We start from the raw sequence: 19,892 nt of genomic DNA, 5'->3' as shown, positions 1-19,892 counted from the left end.
TTTGCCATCCCCAAACATTTTTCATGCATGTATTTTCAGTGACATGTTCAGAAAATGTGCAAACATACCCTTAAATAAAGAGAAATCAAGCAGCTTACAAATGTGTGTAGGTATACACTCACCTAAAGGATTATTAGGAACACCTATTCAATTTCTCATTAATGCAATTATCTAACCAACCAATCACATGGCAGTTGCTTCAATGCATTTAGGGGTGTGGTCCTGGTCAAGACAATCTCCTGAACTCCAAACTGAATGTCTGAATGGGAAAGAAAGGTGATTTAAGCAATTTTGAGCGTGGCATGGTTGTTGGTGCCAGACGGGCCGGTCTGAGTATTTCACAATCTGCTCAGTTACTGGGATTTTTCTCGCACAACCATTTCTAGGGTTTACAAAGAATGGTGTGAAAAGGGAAAAACATCCAGTATGCGGCAGTCCTGTGGGCGAAAATGCCTTGTTGATGCTAGAGGTCAGAGGAGAATGGGTCGACTGATTCAAGCTGATAGAAGAGCAACTTTGACTGAAATAACCACTCGTTACAACCGAGGTATGCAGCAAAGCATTTGTGAAGCCACAACACGTACAACCTTGAGGCGGATGGGCAACAACATCAGAAGACCCCACCGGGTACCACTCATCTCCACTACAAATAGGAAAAAGAGGCTACAATTTGCACAAGCTCACCAAAATTGGACAGTTGAAGACTGGAAAAATGTTGCCTGGTCTGATGAGTCTCGATTTCTGTTGAGACATTCAGATGGTAGAGTCAGAATTTGGCGTAAACAGAATGAGAACATGGATCCATCATGCCTTGTTACCACTGTGCAGGCTGGTGGTGGTGGTGTAATGGTGTGGGGGATGTTTTCTTGGCACACTTTAGGCCCCTTAGTGCCAATTGGGCATCGTTTAAATGCCACGGCCTACCCGAGCATTGTTTCTGACCATGTCCATCCCTTTATGACCACCATGTACCCATCCTCTGATGGCTACTTCCAGCAGGATAATGCACCATGTCACAAAGGTCGAATCATTTCAAATTTCAAATCTTGAACATGACAATGAGTTCACTGTACTAAACTGGCCCCCACAGTCACCAGATCTCAACCCAATAGAGCGTCTTTGGGATGTGGTGGAACGGGAGCTTCGTGCGCTGGATGTGCATCCCACTAATCTCCATCAACTGCAAGATGTTATCCTATCAATATGGGCCAACATTTCTAAAGAATGCTTTCAGCACCTTGTTGAATCAATGCCACGTAGAATTAAGGCAGTTCTGAAGGCGAAAGGGGGTCAAACACAATATTAGTATGGTGTTCCTAATAATCCTTTAGGTGAGTGTATATACAGTATATATGTATTTAGTAGCGTTTTGCTTTCAGGCTTTTTGCTACGTGGACTTTACCTTGGAGACAATCCGACAAGAACCTCCATTTTACACTGGCTGTGTGAGGAAAGATTTTTCAAGTAAGATTTTTATTTTTGTATAGGCTATTTAAAATGTTAGTACTTGCTGCTTAAATGTTATTTTAATTTAAATAACAAAATACAAGGTGACAAACACATTTAGTTTAAATAAAGTAATTTCAATCAAACAATCTGCTTGTTTGGGGTTCATTCTAGATATTAGTTGCAATTTGCTGGATGGATGTTGAATCAACTTTGACATTTCAATGTCGATTTCGTTTGCAAATCCAATACATTTTCAATGTAAATTCAACGTGAAAAAATAAATTGAAGCAACGTTGTTCCTAGTGGTTTGCCAGCTGGGAATGTGCTCCAATCACCTTGTATGTGACATCACTTATCAGTTACTGGGTCTTTGTACCAAGATGCCCAATTAGCTTTGCTGTGCTTGAAGAAATCCTGCCCTCCTCACGGAGAACCCAAGCACAACATGGGACAGAGTGGTCCTCAGCAGGGCTAGCTGTTTGAATTGCTACAGTACACTGCTACCTAACTGGGACACATGGATTTTGGTTCCCTGTCCTTACTGAACAATTACCATTTTATAGGCTTAAAAAAAGATTTACCTCAAAGTACTCATATTCAAGAGAGGGGTCGTTGTCAGGAGATTTTTCGATGACTTGCGTAGAATAATAGTCCATAGCCAGAGACACGTAGCCATGAGATGCGAGGAGAGCAGGGCGGTACTCAACCAGCCCTCCGGCGCCCCACAAGTCCAGAACAGCAGGAAACGGGCCAAGACCTGCCAGGACATTTCTATCACTCTGTGACCAAATGTTCAAATAATCAAATAATCAAATAATCATGCCAATACAGATTAATTATTGTAATTATTATTCATTACCTGGTGGCACAAAGAGGGTTCCTCGTAGTCCACTCTGCCTGATGTCAGTCCTGCGGACGCCTGGTGCCATGTACGAGCGCTCAGTAACAGCACGGGCCAGAGCAGACGCCTCTGTGAATCCATCCCCGATGTGCCCTGTATACACAGCAATGCGCACAACCACTGGGGTGCACACATCTGTCTTTCTGAACCTGAAGAAGTGCGTAAAAGTAATGATAGGAAGAGCAGTTTTATAAACATGAAAACACTGCTGTTTCATGAAAGTCACTAACAAATGCAAAGCATGATTAATAGGTTTCCAAGCTGTATTGGTAGGTTTCAGATTTTGGTATGGATTTGTAAATAAAATGCTTGTGTGTTTGAATGTAGGCATTTCATTGTCAATGGAGTATAGTATACATGTATAGTTTGCAGGCTTGTGCCATTGGAGGTATGCATTTTAATTTCAGTGGAATGTAGCATTTATTGATTGCATGCAATCTGCTAATAAATAAACAAATGAATGAATGGATTAATTAATAGATAAATACGAAGCACTGAAACATGAAGCCCCTGCTTTTGTTTCTTGTAGTCGCTGAAGATGTGAGTCTAGGAGGCTCGTATGATGGCCTTGAGCCCATGGGTCTGCTGTGGAGTATGAAGCCAGCGCCTGGAAATAAACCAGGACTTAGGTAAACTTCACTGTCAGCTTGAATGGAGTAGGAGCACAATAACTTTAATTCACTTTAATTGAATGAATGCATATGTCACTCTGGAAGGAATGGCAATGAGGTCACATTACACCAGTTCTCGAGTGGATAAAATCTGTAGAGAAATATTTGCTGTTCTAGAACTTGCTGCCTCATGCATACAATGTACACACATACGCATTTATTATACCCTTCATTTCCTAACCTCTGTATTATTCTGGTCAGTTCTATAAGAGTTAAATCTGCTGTGAAATCTGTTATGCAATGTTATTTACAGTCAATATGTACAGTATTTGATTTGACATTGAAATTTGTGAATAAGATTAGCCACATACTTTCAATCCCTATGATTTTCAAACTACATGCAATAGGTTTTATTAGGCTTCCATGCATGAAGTGCTGGGAGCCTTAGTTTTTGTTAGGATTTTTTTTTTTCATTCCTTTCAGCAAAACTTCAAATGCCATTAAAACACTCATACATGTATAAAAACTCACACAACTTGCCAACTAATACCTGCAAACTCCCACATTCATGGAGTACATGGTTAGGCCGCCATATTGGATCATACTGTAGTAATGCAGTAGGGAAAGGGTTAATGATGTTGGAGCCACTGCATAAAAAGGCAAGTGAAGCCCATGCAGACAAACCTTGTGCTGTGTCAGTTTGGAAACAAAGTATCGACCGGGGGGTAAGTAAACCATGGGTTTCTTTCACTTTTAAAGCTCTCTTGTTTATATGTCTTTTTAAATATTGTGGGCTGAGAAGGGTGAAGATTCATCTGTAGAGCTCTTCCAGACCCAGAGAGCACAGGGAACAGGTAACGACTGCAACGAGCACAAGTTGTGTGTGGAGAGTCGAGTTAATCCTGCTTATGACTGGGGTAGGTTTTTTATTTGTTTTAAGATTTCATATCTTTAAACATTTTAATATTTGTATGATTGTTTTAAAAATGTATTTTAAAATATGGAGCAGTTTATAATTTGTTTCTTTTGCAATTTAGATTTGGTTGTTTCATGGTTTGGGTTAATGCTGTCTTTTTGTTTCCTTTTAGAATTAAGTGTCACGGTTTTAATGTACTGGCTTTTGTTTTGGTTGATTTGTTTAGTTTTATTTTCATTATATTTACACCTTGTATTTGTGTTATACTCTGATTCACTTGAAAGTGGTTTTCTTTATTATGTTCTGGGTATTGTTTTGGTAAATGGCAACAGCTGCATCCAACAGCTGTTTACACCTTGATCTGAAAAGCAAGAAAAGGAACAACTTAACTGTCCCCAAATTGCTGCTTTTATGTGATTTATGTAGAAGAGAACAAAGTGTACTACTCTGGTGTCTTCCATAATTAGTACTGTTACTGTACCTATGCAACAATACATTATACATGTCAGCATATTAAAACGCCAACTTCTCCAGAACTGCAAGGCCCAGTGTGCTGAAACTTTGCATGTCACCCTGATAAACCTGTCTATCATACCTGCAAAAGGTATGATTTTTCACATATGCAAAATGTAATGCTCATATTCAAGGCATATTCAAATACTCACCAAAATTGGTACAACAGTAAATGGCAATATTATTCTTGTCTGTGAAAAGTACGGTGACAGTATTGCATCCTGCTAAAACTTTTTGACAGCATATACAGGTGACCTGCATCTCGATAAACGTTGTTTTTCTTACATTAATTTATCATTTTGTTTTCCGGGCAACATGGCTACTAAATGCAAGCCAACTACTGCTACTGGCACAAAGAGAAAATGAAATTGCAATCTGTGCTAAAATTAGATGAAAAGCTGCGTCTCAGCTGTGTATTTATTAATTATTTCTTAGCAGACACCCTTGTCCAGGGCGACTTACAAAATATATAAGAGCAATACAAAGTGCAATAATACAGTGCAGTTCAAGGCATAATATATTTTACAAATTCAGAATTTACACAAGTGTATATGAGATGTCAGACAGAAGTGCAGACAAGATGTTAAGTCAAAGTTAAAAGCTAAGGGAAAGGGAGCATAGGGGAATCAAATAAACAATACAAGTGCTAGTAATGCAAAGGCAAGAGTATGACAAAATGTGATATAAGTGCAATCAAACAGGAGATAGTATAGTGCTGCAAAGTATAATGTATACTAGCGGCCATCTTCATCATTTTATCATGCACTTTTCATTGCCCTATAATGTAGTTTTATGAGCAAATTACAGTACCTATCCATTAATGCATATGTATACAAACAGTGTATTTTATTGGTGTGTAAGTAGGGTGCGATTGGCAGTGCTTATAAGAGTAGTCTTGGCTATCCTCAGTTTTGGATTTACGGGGGGGGGGCAGGAACATAACCGCAACGTAAGATGCGGGGCACCTGTATTTCTAAAACGGCTATCTCTACACATGCAACACTAATTATGTGTACTTCCTGTATGATGTACTCTAAACCTTAGGACAGCATTTATGTGGCTAATCTTATTCACAACCGTCAATGAAGACACAAAAAATCAAATACTGTACATATTGAATGTAAGTAACATTGCATAACAGATTTCACAGCAGATTTAACTCTTATAGAACTGACCTGAATAATACAGAGGTTAGGAAATGAAGGGTATAATAAATGCGTATGTGTGTACATTGTATGCATGAGGCAGCAAGTTCTAGAACAGCAAATATTTCTCTACAGATTTTATCCACTCGAGAACTGGTGTAATGTGGCCTCATTGCCATTCCTTCCAGAGTGACATATGCATTCATTCAATTAAAGTGAATTCATGTTATTGTGCTCCTACTCCATTCAAGCTGACAGTGAAGTTTACCTAAGTCCTGGTTTATTTCCAGGCGCTGGCTTCATACTCCACAGCAGACCCATGGGCTCAAGGCCATCATACGAGCCTCCTAGACTCACATCTTCAGCGACTACAAGAAACAAAAGCAGGGGCTTCATGTTTCAGTGCTTCGTATTTATGAATTAATCCATTCAGTCATTTGTTTATTAATTTTCAGATGCCCTTATCCAGGACAAGCTACACTTTACATAAGAAACAATTCAAAACTTTACAGAGTGAAATAATACAATCAGTAAAAAATATAATAAGCAAACAAGTCTCTGTGGGCTTTTACTGAGTGAGATGAAGTGGTGTTTCATGATCTTCTTTATGTATTGTGCAGTAGTGTGAAGATAACAGTGTACATTTATTTTTAGTCATTGGCTGTAATTACCAGACCACAGTTTAGAGATTTACATCCCAGAAATCAATTAAATCATTAGTAAAGTCAACCATACATGAGTGAATTGATCTAAAATGTGGTTCCATATAGTGACTTGCATTAACTCTACTGGCACATGTATGTTTATTTAATTTATAATTGCATATATATTGAAAAGAGATCAACATGGCAGAAATTCCTAAGTGTAAACTGATATAACAATGCTTTGGCACAAAATAATGAAATAAATAATGCACTCAAGTATTTAGTAAAGCAATCCTCAACTGTGTATTTAACCCATTGTCTGCACAGGTATCACAACAGTACTGTGCATCAAAGCTAAAATGTGTGTATAAATACATGTACCACATACATTATTCAAATTTCTGTTTTCATTGAAAAGGAAGAAAACAGCAGCAACAACGCAGAAGTGTCATACCTTTCACTGTCCCTTTACCGTCACTGACATAGTGCCCAAATGCCTCCCAGAAGTCACTGTCCTCGGACTGAGTCAGAGAGTGCAGGGTGACGGCTTGTCCTGGCAGTAAATTCTTCACAGTGATTTGAAACTTCTCATCTATGAGTCCTCTTGAGGGCTGTATGGTGATCAGGGGACAGGAACCCTTTCCAGCCATTGCCATTTTTGACCTGCAATATACACTCACCTAAAGTATTATTAGGAACACCACACTAATACTGTGTTTGACCCCCTTTCGCCTTCAGAACTGCCTTAATTCTACGTGGCATCGATTCAACAAGGTGCTGAAAGCATTCTTTAGAAATGTTGGCCCATATTGATAGGATAGCATCTTGCAGTTGATGGAGATTTGTGGGATGCACATCCAGGGCACGAAGCTCCCGTTCCACCACATCCCAAAGACGCTCTATTGGGTTGTGATCTGGTGACACTGATTACAGTGACACTGATGGTAGTTTGTTTCATATATTATTATTATTATTATTATTATTATTATTATTATTATTATTATTATTATTATTATTATTTATTTATTTATTTATTTATTCATTTTTTGCAGTAATGTCAAACTTTAAAAAAATGAAAAATAAAATGTTGTTTTGAGCAATCAATCGCAGATCTGCAAACCCAGACATTTGGAAGATATAGATATACACACAATGTAATGTCATGCTTTTTTCTCATTGATCTCAGTTGGTTTAACTTTGCTGCAGTGTGTCAAGACCCACACAAGGCCTCTCGTCACGCGAACGTAAACCGAGAGCCGAGACTCATTCTGGGTTCACTGGTTCAAATGATCTGTGAATGCTGGGTCGAGTGACCACACTTCAAGAACACACCATACAACCTGATAAACTGGTCAGCAACATACGCCGAATCCGACCCTTCCTCACCGACTACTCGACTCAGCTGCTGGTCCAGTCACTGGTCCTCTCCCGCCTGGACTACTGCAACTCCCTCCTGGCCGGCCTGCCTGCAACTACTACCCGCCGCTCCAGCTCATCCAGAACTCTGCGGCTCGTCTGGTGTCTCTCTGCCCCGATTCACACACGCTACTCCACTGCTCCGTTTCCTCCACTGGCTCCCGATAGCGGCACGCATTCAGTTCAAGACACTGACCCTCACCTACCGCTGTCTCGACCACACTGCACCGAGCTACCTTCAGACACTCGTCTCTCCATACATCCCCTACAGACCACTGCGCTCTTCCTGCGCCAGAAGACAAACTTTGCCTCCTCTCCACTCTCCTTCCTCCAGAGCTGCTCCTTCTCATCCCTGGCCCCTAAGTGGTGGAACGACCTTCCCACCGAAGTCAAAGCAGCAGAGTCCTTGACCTCATCCTGGTGATTACTCAATACTGTACTTGAAATTGGGTTGTTTATTCTCCTGTAAAATTGCACTTATACAACGTTTTGTCATACTTCTTGCTTTTTCATTGCTAGTACTTGTGTTGTTTATTTATTATGCCTCCTTTCCCTTAGCTCTTAAATAAGACCACATCTTGTCTGCACTTATTAGCTTTTACAATCTAGGATGTAGGACTTCTATTTTGTATACTGTATTTCCCATTGGAGGGATTATATCTCCTGGCTGGCCTGGGAACGGCTGAATACCCTGGGGTCTGGTCTGTTGTAATACACACAAAGGGGTTACAAGAAATACATTAAAATCTAAAAACAAAAGTTAAGAACTATCTGGAAAAGTATTGCTAAAACTAATACTAAATTATGCCTTTAAAATTTTCAGGCAAAAATGAATACAAATATTTTTCACAGGTTTCTCTTTTCCCCTGATCTATGACCCCATCCAAAATAAGATCCCGCATTTCTATTGCAAAAAGGTGGCCACAATGGAGATAAGTAGCACAGTCAATTTCAATCAAATCACTCATTTCTTTATCTACAGGTGCCAACCGCTGCCCAAGGCTGTAGGAGAGAACAGGTAAGTTAAACAAGTTTCTAGACAGCAGCGTCTATCCATCCACACTGCAGGTAAGTAAACTAAGTCCTAAGTAAGGCTGTGCAACAATCGACTCATACGAAGATCTCTGCTTCCAATGCCACAGTCTCTAGGTAGAAGCAGGTCAGTAATGACAACATGGTGAGCACACTTATAGTATTGCTATATGATAACAGAGTCTCATGTGTCCTAATCACTTGTATCTGTGCAGGGGAGCAGTGCTGCACGCCCCTGGGAAAGCAAAACAACAATGGACAATTGAAGATTAGGCTCCGCTTCCCCAGGCAAGCGAATATAGTCCTGCGCTGCCCATGCTCACCACGTACAATCCAATTGCTTTGGAATATGGACAGGATCTCTGAATGCCAGTTGCCGTCGGCTTATAAGGCCCTTTGTGGAAAGACGAGTCATTATAGAAATCGGGCTGATAGCGCAGGCAACCAACCAGGCGGGTTGTCAGTCACTGGCGGTGTATACTCAGGGAGAATTGTCATCATCCACATGCTAATGTACTTAAATCAATGTGATAAATAAAGTGATCAATATAATGAAAAAACCCACACAGTAATAAGAAAGCATAAATAACTAATACTTAAATTAAGGAAAACACACAGTGCATATTTAAATATTCCTCCTCAAAGCTAAACCACTGGATCAGTTCAAAATTATTACAGGCCGGGTTTATGTTCCAGCTACGTATGTTTATGTTCAACGTCAACTTATGTTTGACTGGCCAAAGGTGATTCTATGAGCTGAGTGTGATACATAGTTGACAGTATGTAAACCTGCTGTACAAATATACATTGTGAGCTACTTTGTAAACACTGTGTGAATTTAATGCTAACAAAGCAATTTAATTTACACAGTGTAAGTTTAGTTAACTTGCAGATTACTTTAGTTTACAAGGAGTTTGCAGGTTTTGTAAACCTTTCATTTTGTGTTGCGCTTAGACAGGTATCTGAGGTAGAGCAAGGAGATCCCATATCCACCCAAGTGCTTAACTACACATGTTACTGTTGCAGGGGACAAAGGTGCTGCATCCCTCAGCTTTCGGTCCATATAGCAAACTATGGAGGCCCATTACTGTCATAATGAAGATACACTTTTGCCATGGTTATGTGCGTCATGGTTGTGGTATTCTGATAGAGATAAGTGACCTTTGGAATATTATATATAAGAACTTAGTATCTCTGTCTGATATGAAGACTTGCTTCCAGTGTCACATAAAATTAGTCTAACTGAAAAATTTGTTTATCCAGCCTCTGGAATTAAAAGCGGAGTGTAAGATATTATTTGTTAGAATGTATTTTTCTATGGGGAATATCTTGCTCTCTGGTTTGATACAGGAAAACCGACATCTCCCTCTTTTTGCCTAGTTTCTCAGATTCCGAGGGGCCCTGCTAGCAGTTAAACTTCAGATAAGAGTACAAGGACAAATACCTCAAAGAGGCCAAACAGCTAGGTTTCTTATTGCCATATCAAAATATGGTGTGATGTTGGCAAAATGTGATTGGTTAAATAAAAACCTTGTAACAGAAGAAACAGACAAAGAGAACGGAGAACGGGAGAAGAGAGGACGGAGACAAGAAGAAGAGGAAGAGCAGGAGGAAGAGAGAGAGACACCACTGCCTGCCTGACCAGACTGACCTAAGCTACCCTGTGAGGAGAAGAGGAGAAACCGGGTATTATCTGTTTCTTTCTGTAATCCAGCAGAAGCTTAATATTACTTATTTAGTAATATAATTGAATGATATTAGTTTGCTATTTTTGTCACAAATAAATGATTATTGCACATCTGTGACTTGACCGCATCTTCTCTCTGACTTTATTAAATCAAATACACATGCAGCCTAGACCCAGAATCTATGTAGCCAATCTGAATAGTATCACAACATGTAGATAGTAGATCCGATCTGGTTATTGTGTATTTAGTAGAGTTTGTTCTTCAGATTATATCTACACTATGCACACTACACCTCATGTTTTGCTTTTCTATATGTACTAACTCAGTGGTCATATTGCAGGTCAATAACAGCAATGGCTGGAAAGGGTTCCTGTCCCCTGATCACCATACAGCCCTCAAGAGGACTCATAGATGAGAAGTTTCAAATCACTGTGAAGAATTTACTGCCAGGACAAGCCGTCACCCTGCACTCTCTGACTCAGTCCGAGGACAGTGACTTCTGGGAGGCATTTGGGCACTATGTCAGTGACGGTAAAGGGACAGTGAAAGGTATGCAATTATGTTGATCTCTTTTCAATAATATATGCAAATATAAATAAAGTAACATATATGTGACTGGCATTAACTCTACTGGCACTATATATAACCACATTTTAGATCAATTAATCTGTGCATCGTTCACTTTACTAATGATTTATTTGAATTCTGGGATGACATTCTCTCGACTCTGGTCTAGTAATTAAAGACAATTATTTAAAAGAAATGTACACTGTTATCATCACAGTACAGCCTTGTGCCCAATAAACTAAGAAGATCAAGAAAAAACGCTTCATCTCACTCAATAAAAGCCCACAGAGACATGTTTGCTTATTATATTTTTTACTGATTGTATTACTTCAGTTTTGAATTGTTTCTTATGTAAAGTGTAGTTTGCCCTGGATAAGGGCATCTGCTAATAAATAAACAAATGAATGAATGGATTAATTTATAAATACGAAGCACTGAAACATGAAGCCCCTGCTTTTGTTTCTTGTAGTCGCTGAAGATGTGAGTCTAGGAGGCTCGTATGATGGCCTTGAGCCCATGGGTCTGCTGTGGAGTATGAAGCCAGCGCCTGGAAGTAGACCAGGACTTAGGTAAACTTCACTGTCAGCTTGAATGGAGTAGGAGCACAATAACATGAATTCACTTTAATTGAATGAATGCATATGTCACTCTGGAAGGAATGGCAATGAGGTCACATTACACCAGTTCTTGAGTGGATAAAATCTGTAGAGAAATATTTGCTGTTCTAGAACTTGCTGCCTCATGCATACAATGTACACACATACGCATTTATTATACCCTTCATTTCCTAACCACTGTATTATTCAGGTCAGTTCTATAAGAGTTAAATCTGGTATGAAATCTGTTACACAATGTTATTCACAGTCAATATGTACAGTATCTACATAGTATGTACATTCTATCCGTGTTGTTTTCAAACTACATGCAAGATGTTTTTATTTTTATTGTTATAATTGCATAACATATCCTCTAAATAGGGAAACCCATACATAATTAATCATGCTTTGCATTTGTTAGTGACTTTCATGAAACAGCAGTGTTTTCATGTTTATAAAACTGCTCTACCTATCATTACTTTTACGCACTTCTTCAGGTTCAGAAAGAAAGATGTGTGCACCCCAGTGGTTGTGCGCATTGCTGTGTATACAGGGCACATCGGGGATGGATTCACAGAGGCGTCTGCTCTGGCCCGTGCTGTTACTGAGCGCTCGTACATGGCACCAGGCGTCCGCAGGACTGACATCAGGCAGAGTGGACTACGAGGAACCCTCTTTGTGCCACCAGGTAATGAATAATAATTACAATAATTAATCTGTATTGGCATGATTATTTGATTATTTGAACATTTGGTCACAGAGTGATAAAAATGTCCTGGCAGGTCCTGGCCCGTTTCCTGCGGTTCTGGACTTGTGGGGCGCCGGAGGGCTGGTTGAGTACCGCTCTGCTCTCCTCGCATCTCATGGCTACGTGTCTCTGGCTCTGGACTATTATTCTACGCAAGTCATGGAAAAATCTCCTGACAACAACCCCTCTCTTGAATATGAGTACTTTGAGGTAAATCTTTTTTTAAGCCTATAAAATGGCAATTGTTCAATAAGGACAGGGAAGCAAAATCCATGTGTCCCAGTTAGGTAGCAGTGTACTGTAGCAATTCAAACAGCTAGCCCTGCTGAGGACCATTCTGTCCCATGTTGAGCTTGGGTTCTCCGTGAGGAGGGCAGGATTTCTTCAAGCACAGCAAAGCTAATTGGGCATCTTGGTACAAAGACCCAGTGACTGATAAGTGATGTCACATGTTTTTTTCATCAGGCAGCCTTCACCATCCTTCAGGACCATCCACAGGTAGCCAGTGATCGAGTGGCTTTGCTTGCTTCATCCTATGGAACATCAGTTGCTCTACGGATGGCTGTATATTCAGCTGTAATGCATGTAAGACAAAAGCAAATCTTTCTAAAGCAACATTACAATCCAGTAGGGGTGAATCGTGTGTGTGTGTGTGTGTACAGTGGAAGTGGTCTTTTATTCATGTTGACCACTCTAACTTTAGATGACTTAATCCTTTTACATGTCAATGTTATTACAGTACCTAATTTGTATTATTGTGATTTTGCTTCACTGAATCTCTGCTCTCCCTCAGCCCAGATGTGTGGTGTGCATCAGTGGCAGCCATGTTCAACCTGTAAAGAAATCAATTTCCAATATCTATGTAGAGATGAAGACGTAAGTCACTTTATAGCTTATCTGTAGTACTTTGGTTTTGATGGTTTAGTGTCTAGTCAATCATGTTAACTGAAGCTGGTAATAACATGATAATTAATAAACAAAACCATAAAGCTTTTTGTTGAACATTTCAATATTAATAGGTAATTATTCCTCACTTTCTTTCTTCACCCAAGAACAAATGCCAGTAGATTTTGAATTGTGTAAAATACGTTCTTGGTTTATATACTAGTATTTGAATAATTTGTGTAAACTGAAATCAGACAAATTAAACTGAAGTTATGTTAATGATTTTAAAGGAAAACATGTTATGGCTGCTACCATTCAAAATTAATCCGCTCAACCTGCATTCAATATGTACACAATTCTAATAGTAAAGCGTCACTTAGACCTAGACCAGTCAAACAAATCAAATCACAAGTTATAAGCCTGTGTCGTGTGCCATTTGAATGTATATGTAGTAGTGACTTCTATTAATTTTGCAGAATTAGTTTATTTGTAATTTGCGGTCAAGATTTTGATATGGTCTAGTCTAGAACTTAGTTTCTTTAAGTTTCATACATACATGTAGTGTAAAAATGACACATTTTAGTACTGTATATCTCACACCTTATCTTTCAGAAATCTCCATAAGGTACCCTATGATGAGAATAATTATATGATCATGAAGAGTCTTCTTTTGCCAATTCCTACAGATCCAAACAAAAAAGTGGATGTAAGTAAAATATTTCTGACTCCCTGCATGCTTGTTAAATGTCAAGTCGAGAATAACAGCCAAAGGGTTCTATGGGTAAATGATGATTACACTGGAAAGCCTCATATCAAAGCTGCTGATAGGCCCCTCAGTGCTGTCACTCATGTAAGTCCTCCCCCTTGCCTGCTTTAGCTCATACATCAGTCAAGCAGTTGTGTTCCTCCTGGATTTCAAATCAATATCTGTGTCTTACCATCAGCATCTCTCAATCTGGTGTGTCTGTGTTAGTTATATAACACTTTTTTATAACAATAATAATAAATATGTAGAATATGTAAAATAAATGAGTAGGACAATACAATATAGGTTGATAAAAGCCTGTATAAATAATTTGAAAACAGGAAAATACGGTTAAGTTTGTATTTTTCTTTCCTCCACACCTTCACTCCTTGTCATTGAATGTGTAGGTGGGGAGGATAAAATGTCCTCTGTTACTGATTTTTGGAGAAGATGATCATGGCTGGCCCACTGTTGAATCTGCAGAAGACGTGAGTACAGGATCTGTCTTACTTCTATTAAGACATTGATTCATATCTATAGGGGTTTTTTATAGTTTGACAGAAAAAGAAAAGCAGTGACAAACACACAAACACATAATGTGTATATGTTAGTGACTCCATTGGAAAACATCCTTAACAGAACTCTCCTGCTCTGTCACAGATGGAGAAAATGATGGAGGCGGCAGGGAATCGTCATCTGTTGACAACCCTGTCCTACCCTGGAGCCGGTCACCTGATAGAGCCTCCGTACAGCCCACATGCTTACGCCAGCAAAATTATTGTAGTGCAAATTGAGTTGAAAGGCATGTTCACCCCATTTTATTTTTATTTTAAAGGTGGTGGGGGTTGCATAAGCTTTTTGTTTTGGCTTATATTTCAGATTCGTGGATGATCAAGTTGTATTAAAGCTCGTTATAGGTAATTATTGTACTGCACTACAGGCTCCTCACGGAAGAGCATTTTGTTATTGTACAAAACAAATACATAAATTACAATCAATTTCAAAGACAGTAGAGATGCTGAAGATGACAGAGTTTACATTCTGAACTCTTTCCTTGACGTTAGAGAAGCTGCTGTTTTGATTGTGGATGAAAAGTCATTACTTTCCTCCCTCACTATTATGATGGACCCCGAGTTACTGACTGTACATTTACTCGGTGTATGACTTAGTCTGTGTGGCATTGGCATTAATCACAAAGACGGGGAAATGGCTCATCAGCTGTACCTTCATGGATCTGTCGTGCAACGTGTTACACAATGGCAAATAAATACCTACAATACCATAGAAATAAGATGCTAATAAAGATGTAAAGATTTGCTGGTCTTTCTTTCAGTCACCATGCTTTGGGGCGGGGAGACCAAACTGCATTCTCACGCACAGGAAGACTCGTGGCAGAAGATCTTGGCATTTCTGGATCAGCATCTTTATCGCAGTCCCGGCACAAGCTCTCATTTGTAGCTATAGTACATCTCAGTGATACCTGAATGTATTCAGTTACTATAATGTTAGCATCAATAAAGCAGGTGTAGATATGTAGAAATTGAGTCTATGTATGAATGTATGTATATAGTTGCCTCCAATTATACTGATACACTTGATCAAGGGCAACTAAAAGTTGATTTAACAAAAATTCAAGTGTACGTTGTGTAATCAAACAATTCTGACTAGTCATCACATTTGGTTTGTGAATAAAACACTCTGCAGCAATAATTATGGTTTTAACCTTCAATGGTTAATTTATTTTGTACTTCTTCTACTTTTCTTCTTCCCCCCCTACAATTTCACTGGGTAGCCATAGTCCCAAGACTGCACAATATTAAAAAACTTGCACTGCATGAAATTAATGGTTTACATATTCAATATATTTGTGAACCTGTTGAAAACCTTTAGTTAAAACCAGTTTAAACAGTCATGGTAAACTATTTGAAAACCTTACATTTACAATATGTTTACATATAAGTAATGAGTAAATCACTTTTTTTTTACAATGTTTAGTCTGCATATGTAAACATTAATCAGATAACTTAAAGTTTATACTCTGCTCACAGATATGTTTCAAATAGCTTGTAAAATATATGTTTGCATAATATTTCAATTAACCTTATGCTTAGTAAACTCATTTTTGTTACATGGCTTACAGTACATATGTAAATATTTTGTGTACCAACTAAAAGAACATAAGAAAAGTGTCCAATCGAGAGGAGGCCATTCGCCCCATCGTGCTCGTTTGGTGTCCATTAATAACTAAGTGATCCAAGGATCCTATCCAGTCTATTTTTGAATGTTCCCAAATTGTCTCTTCAGCCACATCGCTGGGGAGTTTGTTCAGATTGTGACGCCTCTCTGTGTGAAGAAGTGTCTCCTGTTTTCTGTCTTGAATGCCTTGAAGCCCAATTTCCATTTGTGTCCCCGGGTCCGTGTGTCCCTGCTGATCTGGAAAAGCTCCTCTGGTTTGATGTGGTCGATGCCCTTCATGATTTTGAAGACTTGGATCCCCACGTAGTCTCCTCTGTTCCAGGGTGAAAAGGTTCAGTTCCTCAGTCTCTCAGTAGGACATTCCCTTCAGACCTGGAATAAGTCTGGTTGCTCTCCTCTGAACTGCCTCTAGAACAGCGATATCTTTCTTGAAGTGTGGAGCCCAGAACTGTCCACAGTATCCAGATGAGCTCTAACTAGTGCATTGTACAGTCTGAACATTACTGCCCTTGTTCTCAATTCTACACTTTTGACAAACACTCTGGTTTGCCTTTTTTATTGCTTTCCCACATTGTTTGGATGGAGAAAGTGAGGAGTCCACAAACTCCTAGGTCTTTGTCATGCATTACTTAATCTAGTTCTATTCCTCCCATAGTGTAATTATAGTGGACATTTTTGTTACCTGCATGTAATACCTTGCACTTGTCCACATTGAATTTCATCTGCCAGGTGTCGGCCCACAGCTGAATATTATCTAAGTCCCTTTGAATAGCAGGTGCTGCCAAGATTGTATCTGCTGAGCCACCCATTTTATTATCATTGTCAAATTTGACAAGTTTGCTAACTATCCCAGAGTCCAGATCATTAATACAGATTAGAAAAAGCAAAGGCCTTAGTACTGATCCCTGTGGAACTCCACTAACAACCTCACTCCAGTTAGAAACAACTCCTCTAATCAACACCCTCTGTTTCCTAAACATCAACCAGTTCATAATCCATCTACTTACATTACCCTGAATGCCTACAGCTTCCAATTTGAGGATCAGCCTTTGGTGTGGAACCTTATCAAAATCTTTCTGGAAATCTAAGTATATCATATCATATGATTTCACCTGATCTACAGCTGCAGATGTTCAAAAAATTCTAATACATTAGTAAGACATGATCTGCCTCGTCTAAACCCATGTTGACTATCTCCAAGAATATGGTTTTCATTAAGATGCTCCTCTATTTTCTGTCTAATCATTTTTGCAGGTGAGACTGATTGGTCTATAATTGCCTGGTTCAGTTTTGTCCCCTTTCCCCTTTTGGTATGACATTTGCTGTCTTCCAGTCAGTTGGCACATCCTGTTCTAAGTGTCATTTGGAATATTTGACTTTGCGGCCTATAAATAATTTCCCTCATTTTAAGTACTGTTGGAAATATCCCATCTGGCCCAGGTGATTTGTTTGTTTTTAATTCTGCTAGTCCCTTTAGTACCTCCTCCTCATTTATCCTGATCTATCTGTGCCTGTGGCATGTTATCTGTTTTTTATTTTGTAAAAACCTCTGTGAAATACTCATTTAGAACATTTGCCACATCTTGTTCATTTTCCAAGATACCTCAATTTTTGCCCTTTATCTGTTTCACTTCCTCCTTTATTGACTGCTTGCTGTTGTAATATTGAAAAAAGCTCTTTGCATTAGTTTTAGCTGCAAGAGCTATGTTTCTTTCTATTTCCCTCTTTGCTTTCCTGATCCCTTTCTTAAGATCTCTTTGCAGCTCAACATATTCTATGTATTTTGTTTCGTCTTCATCCCTTTTGTATGCGCTATACAACATTTTCTTTCTCTTGATATTTTTTTGTATACCTCTATTAAACCATTTTGGCCAGTGTTTTTTGGTCCTCAATTTGCTAAGTTTTGGTACAAATTTCTCCTGAGCCTCAAGTAGTATATTCTTAAAATATAACTATCCATTTTCAACTGACTATGTATCCAGTGTGCTCCAGTCTACCTCTTCTAAGTGCCGCCTAATGCCTTCAAGGTTTGCTTTTCTGAAATTGTAGACCATTGTTTTAAACTTGGACCTTGTTTTTTGAAAGAATGCCTCAAAGCTAACCATGTTGTGAGCACAATTTGCCATTGGTTCTCTAACTAGTGTCCCTCTGACTCTATCTTGGTCATTTGAAAAGATCAAGTCAATGCATGCGCTCTCCCTGGTTGGTTCCCTGACAAATTGAGTTAGAAAGCAGTCATTTACCATCTCGACCATCTCTATATCTGCCTCTGTAGTCCCAACCGGGCTTTCCCAGTCTATGTTTGGGAAATTGAAATCCCCCATTATAACAGCCACATCCTTGCTACATACAGTCCTGATTACACTGTACAATTATTTTTTTTATTTCCTGGCAGACGCCCTTATCCAGGGCGACTTACAACATAAGTGTAAACAAAGTGCAAAAATACAGAGAAGTACAAGGCATCAATCATTACAAATTCAATTTGGCTAAAACAGCAATTCAAAATACATTTTACAAATTCCAATTTACAATTTACACAAGTACAGTAAGTGACTTCCTACATCCTGGACTGTGAAAGCTAAGTGCTGTCAAGATGTAGGGTTACAGACAAGGGCTACGGGAAAGGGAGCAAGGAGTAAAACAATCAAGAATGCAATGCAACAATGCAACATCTTGCTGAATATCTGAGTTGGGTGGTCTGTAACACACTCCTACCACTAATCCTCCAGATCTCTTGTCCAAAAGTTTCACCCACAAAGATTCTATTCTGTTACTGGGATCTAATACGAGTTCTTCTGCCTCAATGTCATTTTTCACATATAATGCTACCCCACCTCCTCTTTGATTTTGCCTGTCTCTCCTAAACTGTGTGTATCCTTTCAACTTGTGTTCATCCCCATCGTTTTCTGTAAGCCATGTTTCCGTCACTCCTACAACATCATAGTCACATGCCAGCACTGCCAACATCTTGTTCCTTTTACTCCTGGCATTGAGGTAGAAACATTTCAGGTGCTAGCGGGTTCCCTTGGTTTTCTTTCCTTAGTGGAACATCTCCCATTGTCAGAGCTCCCTGCCCCCCTGGTCCCTAGTTTAAATGATTCTCAATTTCTCTGCACATACGCTCTCCCAATGCATTAGCCCCCCTTCTGTTTAGATGTAGACCGTCCAGTTTGTACAGGTCCCATCTATCCCAAAAGAAAGACCAATGCTCCATAAACCTAAACCCCTCTTCGCTACACCAAGCTTTCAACCATGTGTTAAACTTTCTAATCTCTGCCTGTCTCCATGGCCTGGCACGTGGTAGCAGAAGTATTTAGAAGAAAACTACCGGGAAGGTTCTGCTCTTTAGTTTTGTTACTAACTCTTTAAATTTGTCTTGCAGAACCTTTGGAGTTCATCCAAGAAGGCAATCATTCTGCAAACCTGACACTGTAGTGACCACATGCTTCTAAATGTTAGGTATTTTTTTTAAAGTCCCTTGGTTCCTGTAGACTGCTTAACTTTTATGACCGAGAAACAGCGCAGCTCTTTCTCAACAGCTGCTTTAAGTAGCTTTTGTCTACCTGCTACCAATTCACACCTAATTGGCCCCACCTGGCTCCTCCTGCAACAGAATTCCTGCTAGTCCTAGACAGAAACTCCCTTCTACAACCTGTTTACTTTCATCAACTCAGCAGCTGAACTGAATTGACTTAAATTTAGGCAAACTACAGACAATGCTAACTTCAATTTAGGCAAACTTAAAACAAAATGAGCAATGCTAAGACTGGTCTGAAACTAGTCAAACAACAAGATGGCTGCCTCTCACCTGCACTTTCCTGTGTCTCTCTGTGGCAA

General features: G+C 39.3%; 3 protein-coding genes across 3 annotated transcripts; 2 read left to right on the top strand and 1 right to left on the bottom strand.

The window, feature by feature from the left end:
• Nucleotides 1-2,276: 2,276 nt before the first annotated feature.
• Nucleotides 2,277-6,853, bottom strand: LOC136771673 (acyl-coenzyme A thioesterase 3-like). Its single transcript, XM_066724121.1, has 3 exons — nt 6,634-6,853; nt 5,804-5,903; nt 2,277-2,499 (listed from the first exon to the last, which is right to left on the bottom strand). The coding sequence occupies exons 1-3, from the start codon at nt 6,833-6,835 to the stop codon at nt 2,298-2,300; spliced, it is 504 nt and encodes a 167-aa protein (XP_066580218.1). The 5' UTR covers nt 6,836-6,853; the 3' UTR covers nt 2,277-2,297.
• On the top strand, nt 3,678-10,255 carry LOC136771672 (uncharacterized). Its single transcript, XM_066724120.1, has 5 exons — nt 3,678-3,878; nt 7,366-8,015; nt 8,578-8,613; nt 8,843-8,915; nt 10,168-10,255. Exons 2-4 carry the CDS (start codon nt 7,477-7,479, stop codon nt 8,898-8,900), a joined length of 633 nt encoding a protein of 210 aa, XP_066580217.1. The 5' UTR covers nt 3,678-3,878; nt 7,366-7,476; the 3' UTR covers nt 8,901-8,915; nt 10,168-10,255.
• Nucleotides 10,199-15,566, top strand: LOC136771671 (peroxisomal succinyl-coenzyme A thioesterase). Its single transcript, XM_066724119.1, has 11 exons — nt 10,199-10,313; nt 10,656-10,864; nt 11,352-11,451; nt 11,976-12,166; nt 12,261-12,436; nt 12,692-12,811; nt 13,020-13,102; nt 13,724-13,817; nt 14,264-14,344; nt 14,517-14,658; nt 15,190-15,566. The coding sequence occupies exons 2-11, from the start codon at nt 10,669-10,671 to the stop codon at nt 15,312-15,314; spliced, it is 1,308 nt and encodes a 435-aa protein (XP_066580216.1). The 5' UTR covers nt 10,199-10,313; nt 10,656-10,668; the 3' UTR covers nt 15,315-15,566.
• The last annotated feature ends 4,326 nt before the right edge of the window (nt 15,567-19,892 follow it).

Source organism: Amia ocellicauda, chromosome 15, assembly GCF_036373705.1.
Source record: "Amia ocellicauda isolate fAmiCal2 chromosome 15, fAmiCal2.hap1, whole genome shotgun sequence".
Lineage (NCBI taxonomy): Eukaryota > Metazoa > Chordata > Actinopteri > Amiiformes > Amiidae > Amia > Amia ocellicauda.
The sequence above is the reverse complement of the archived record's forward strand: the minus strand, read 5'-3'. Positions and strand labels throughout refer to the sequence as shown.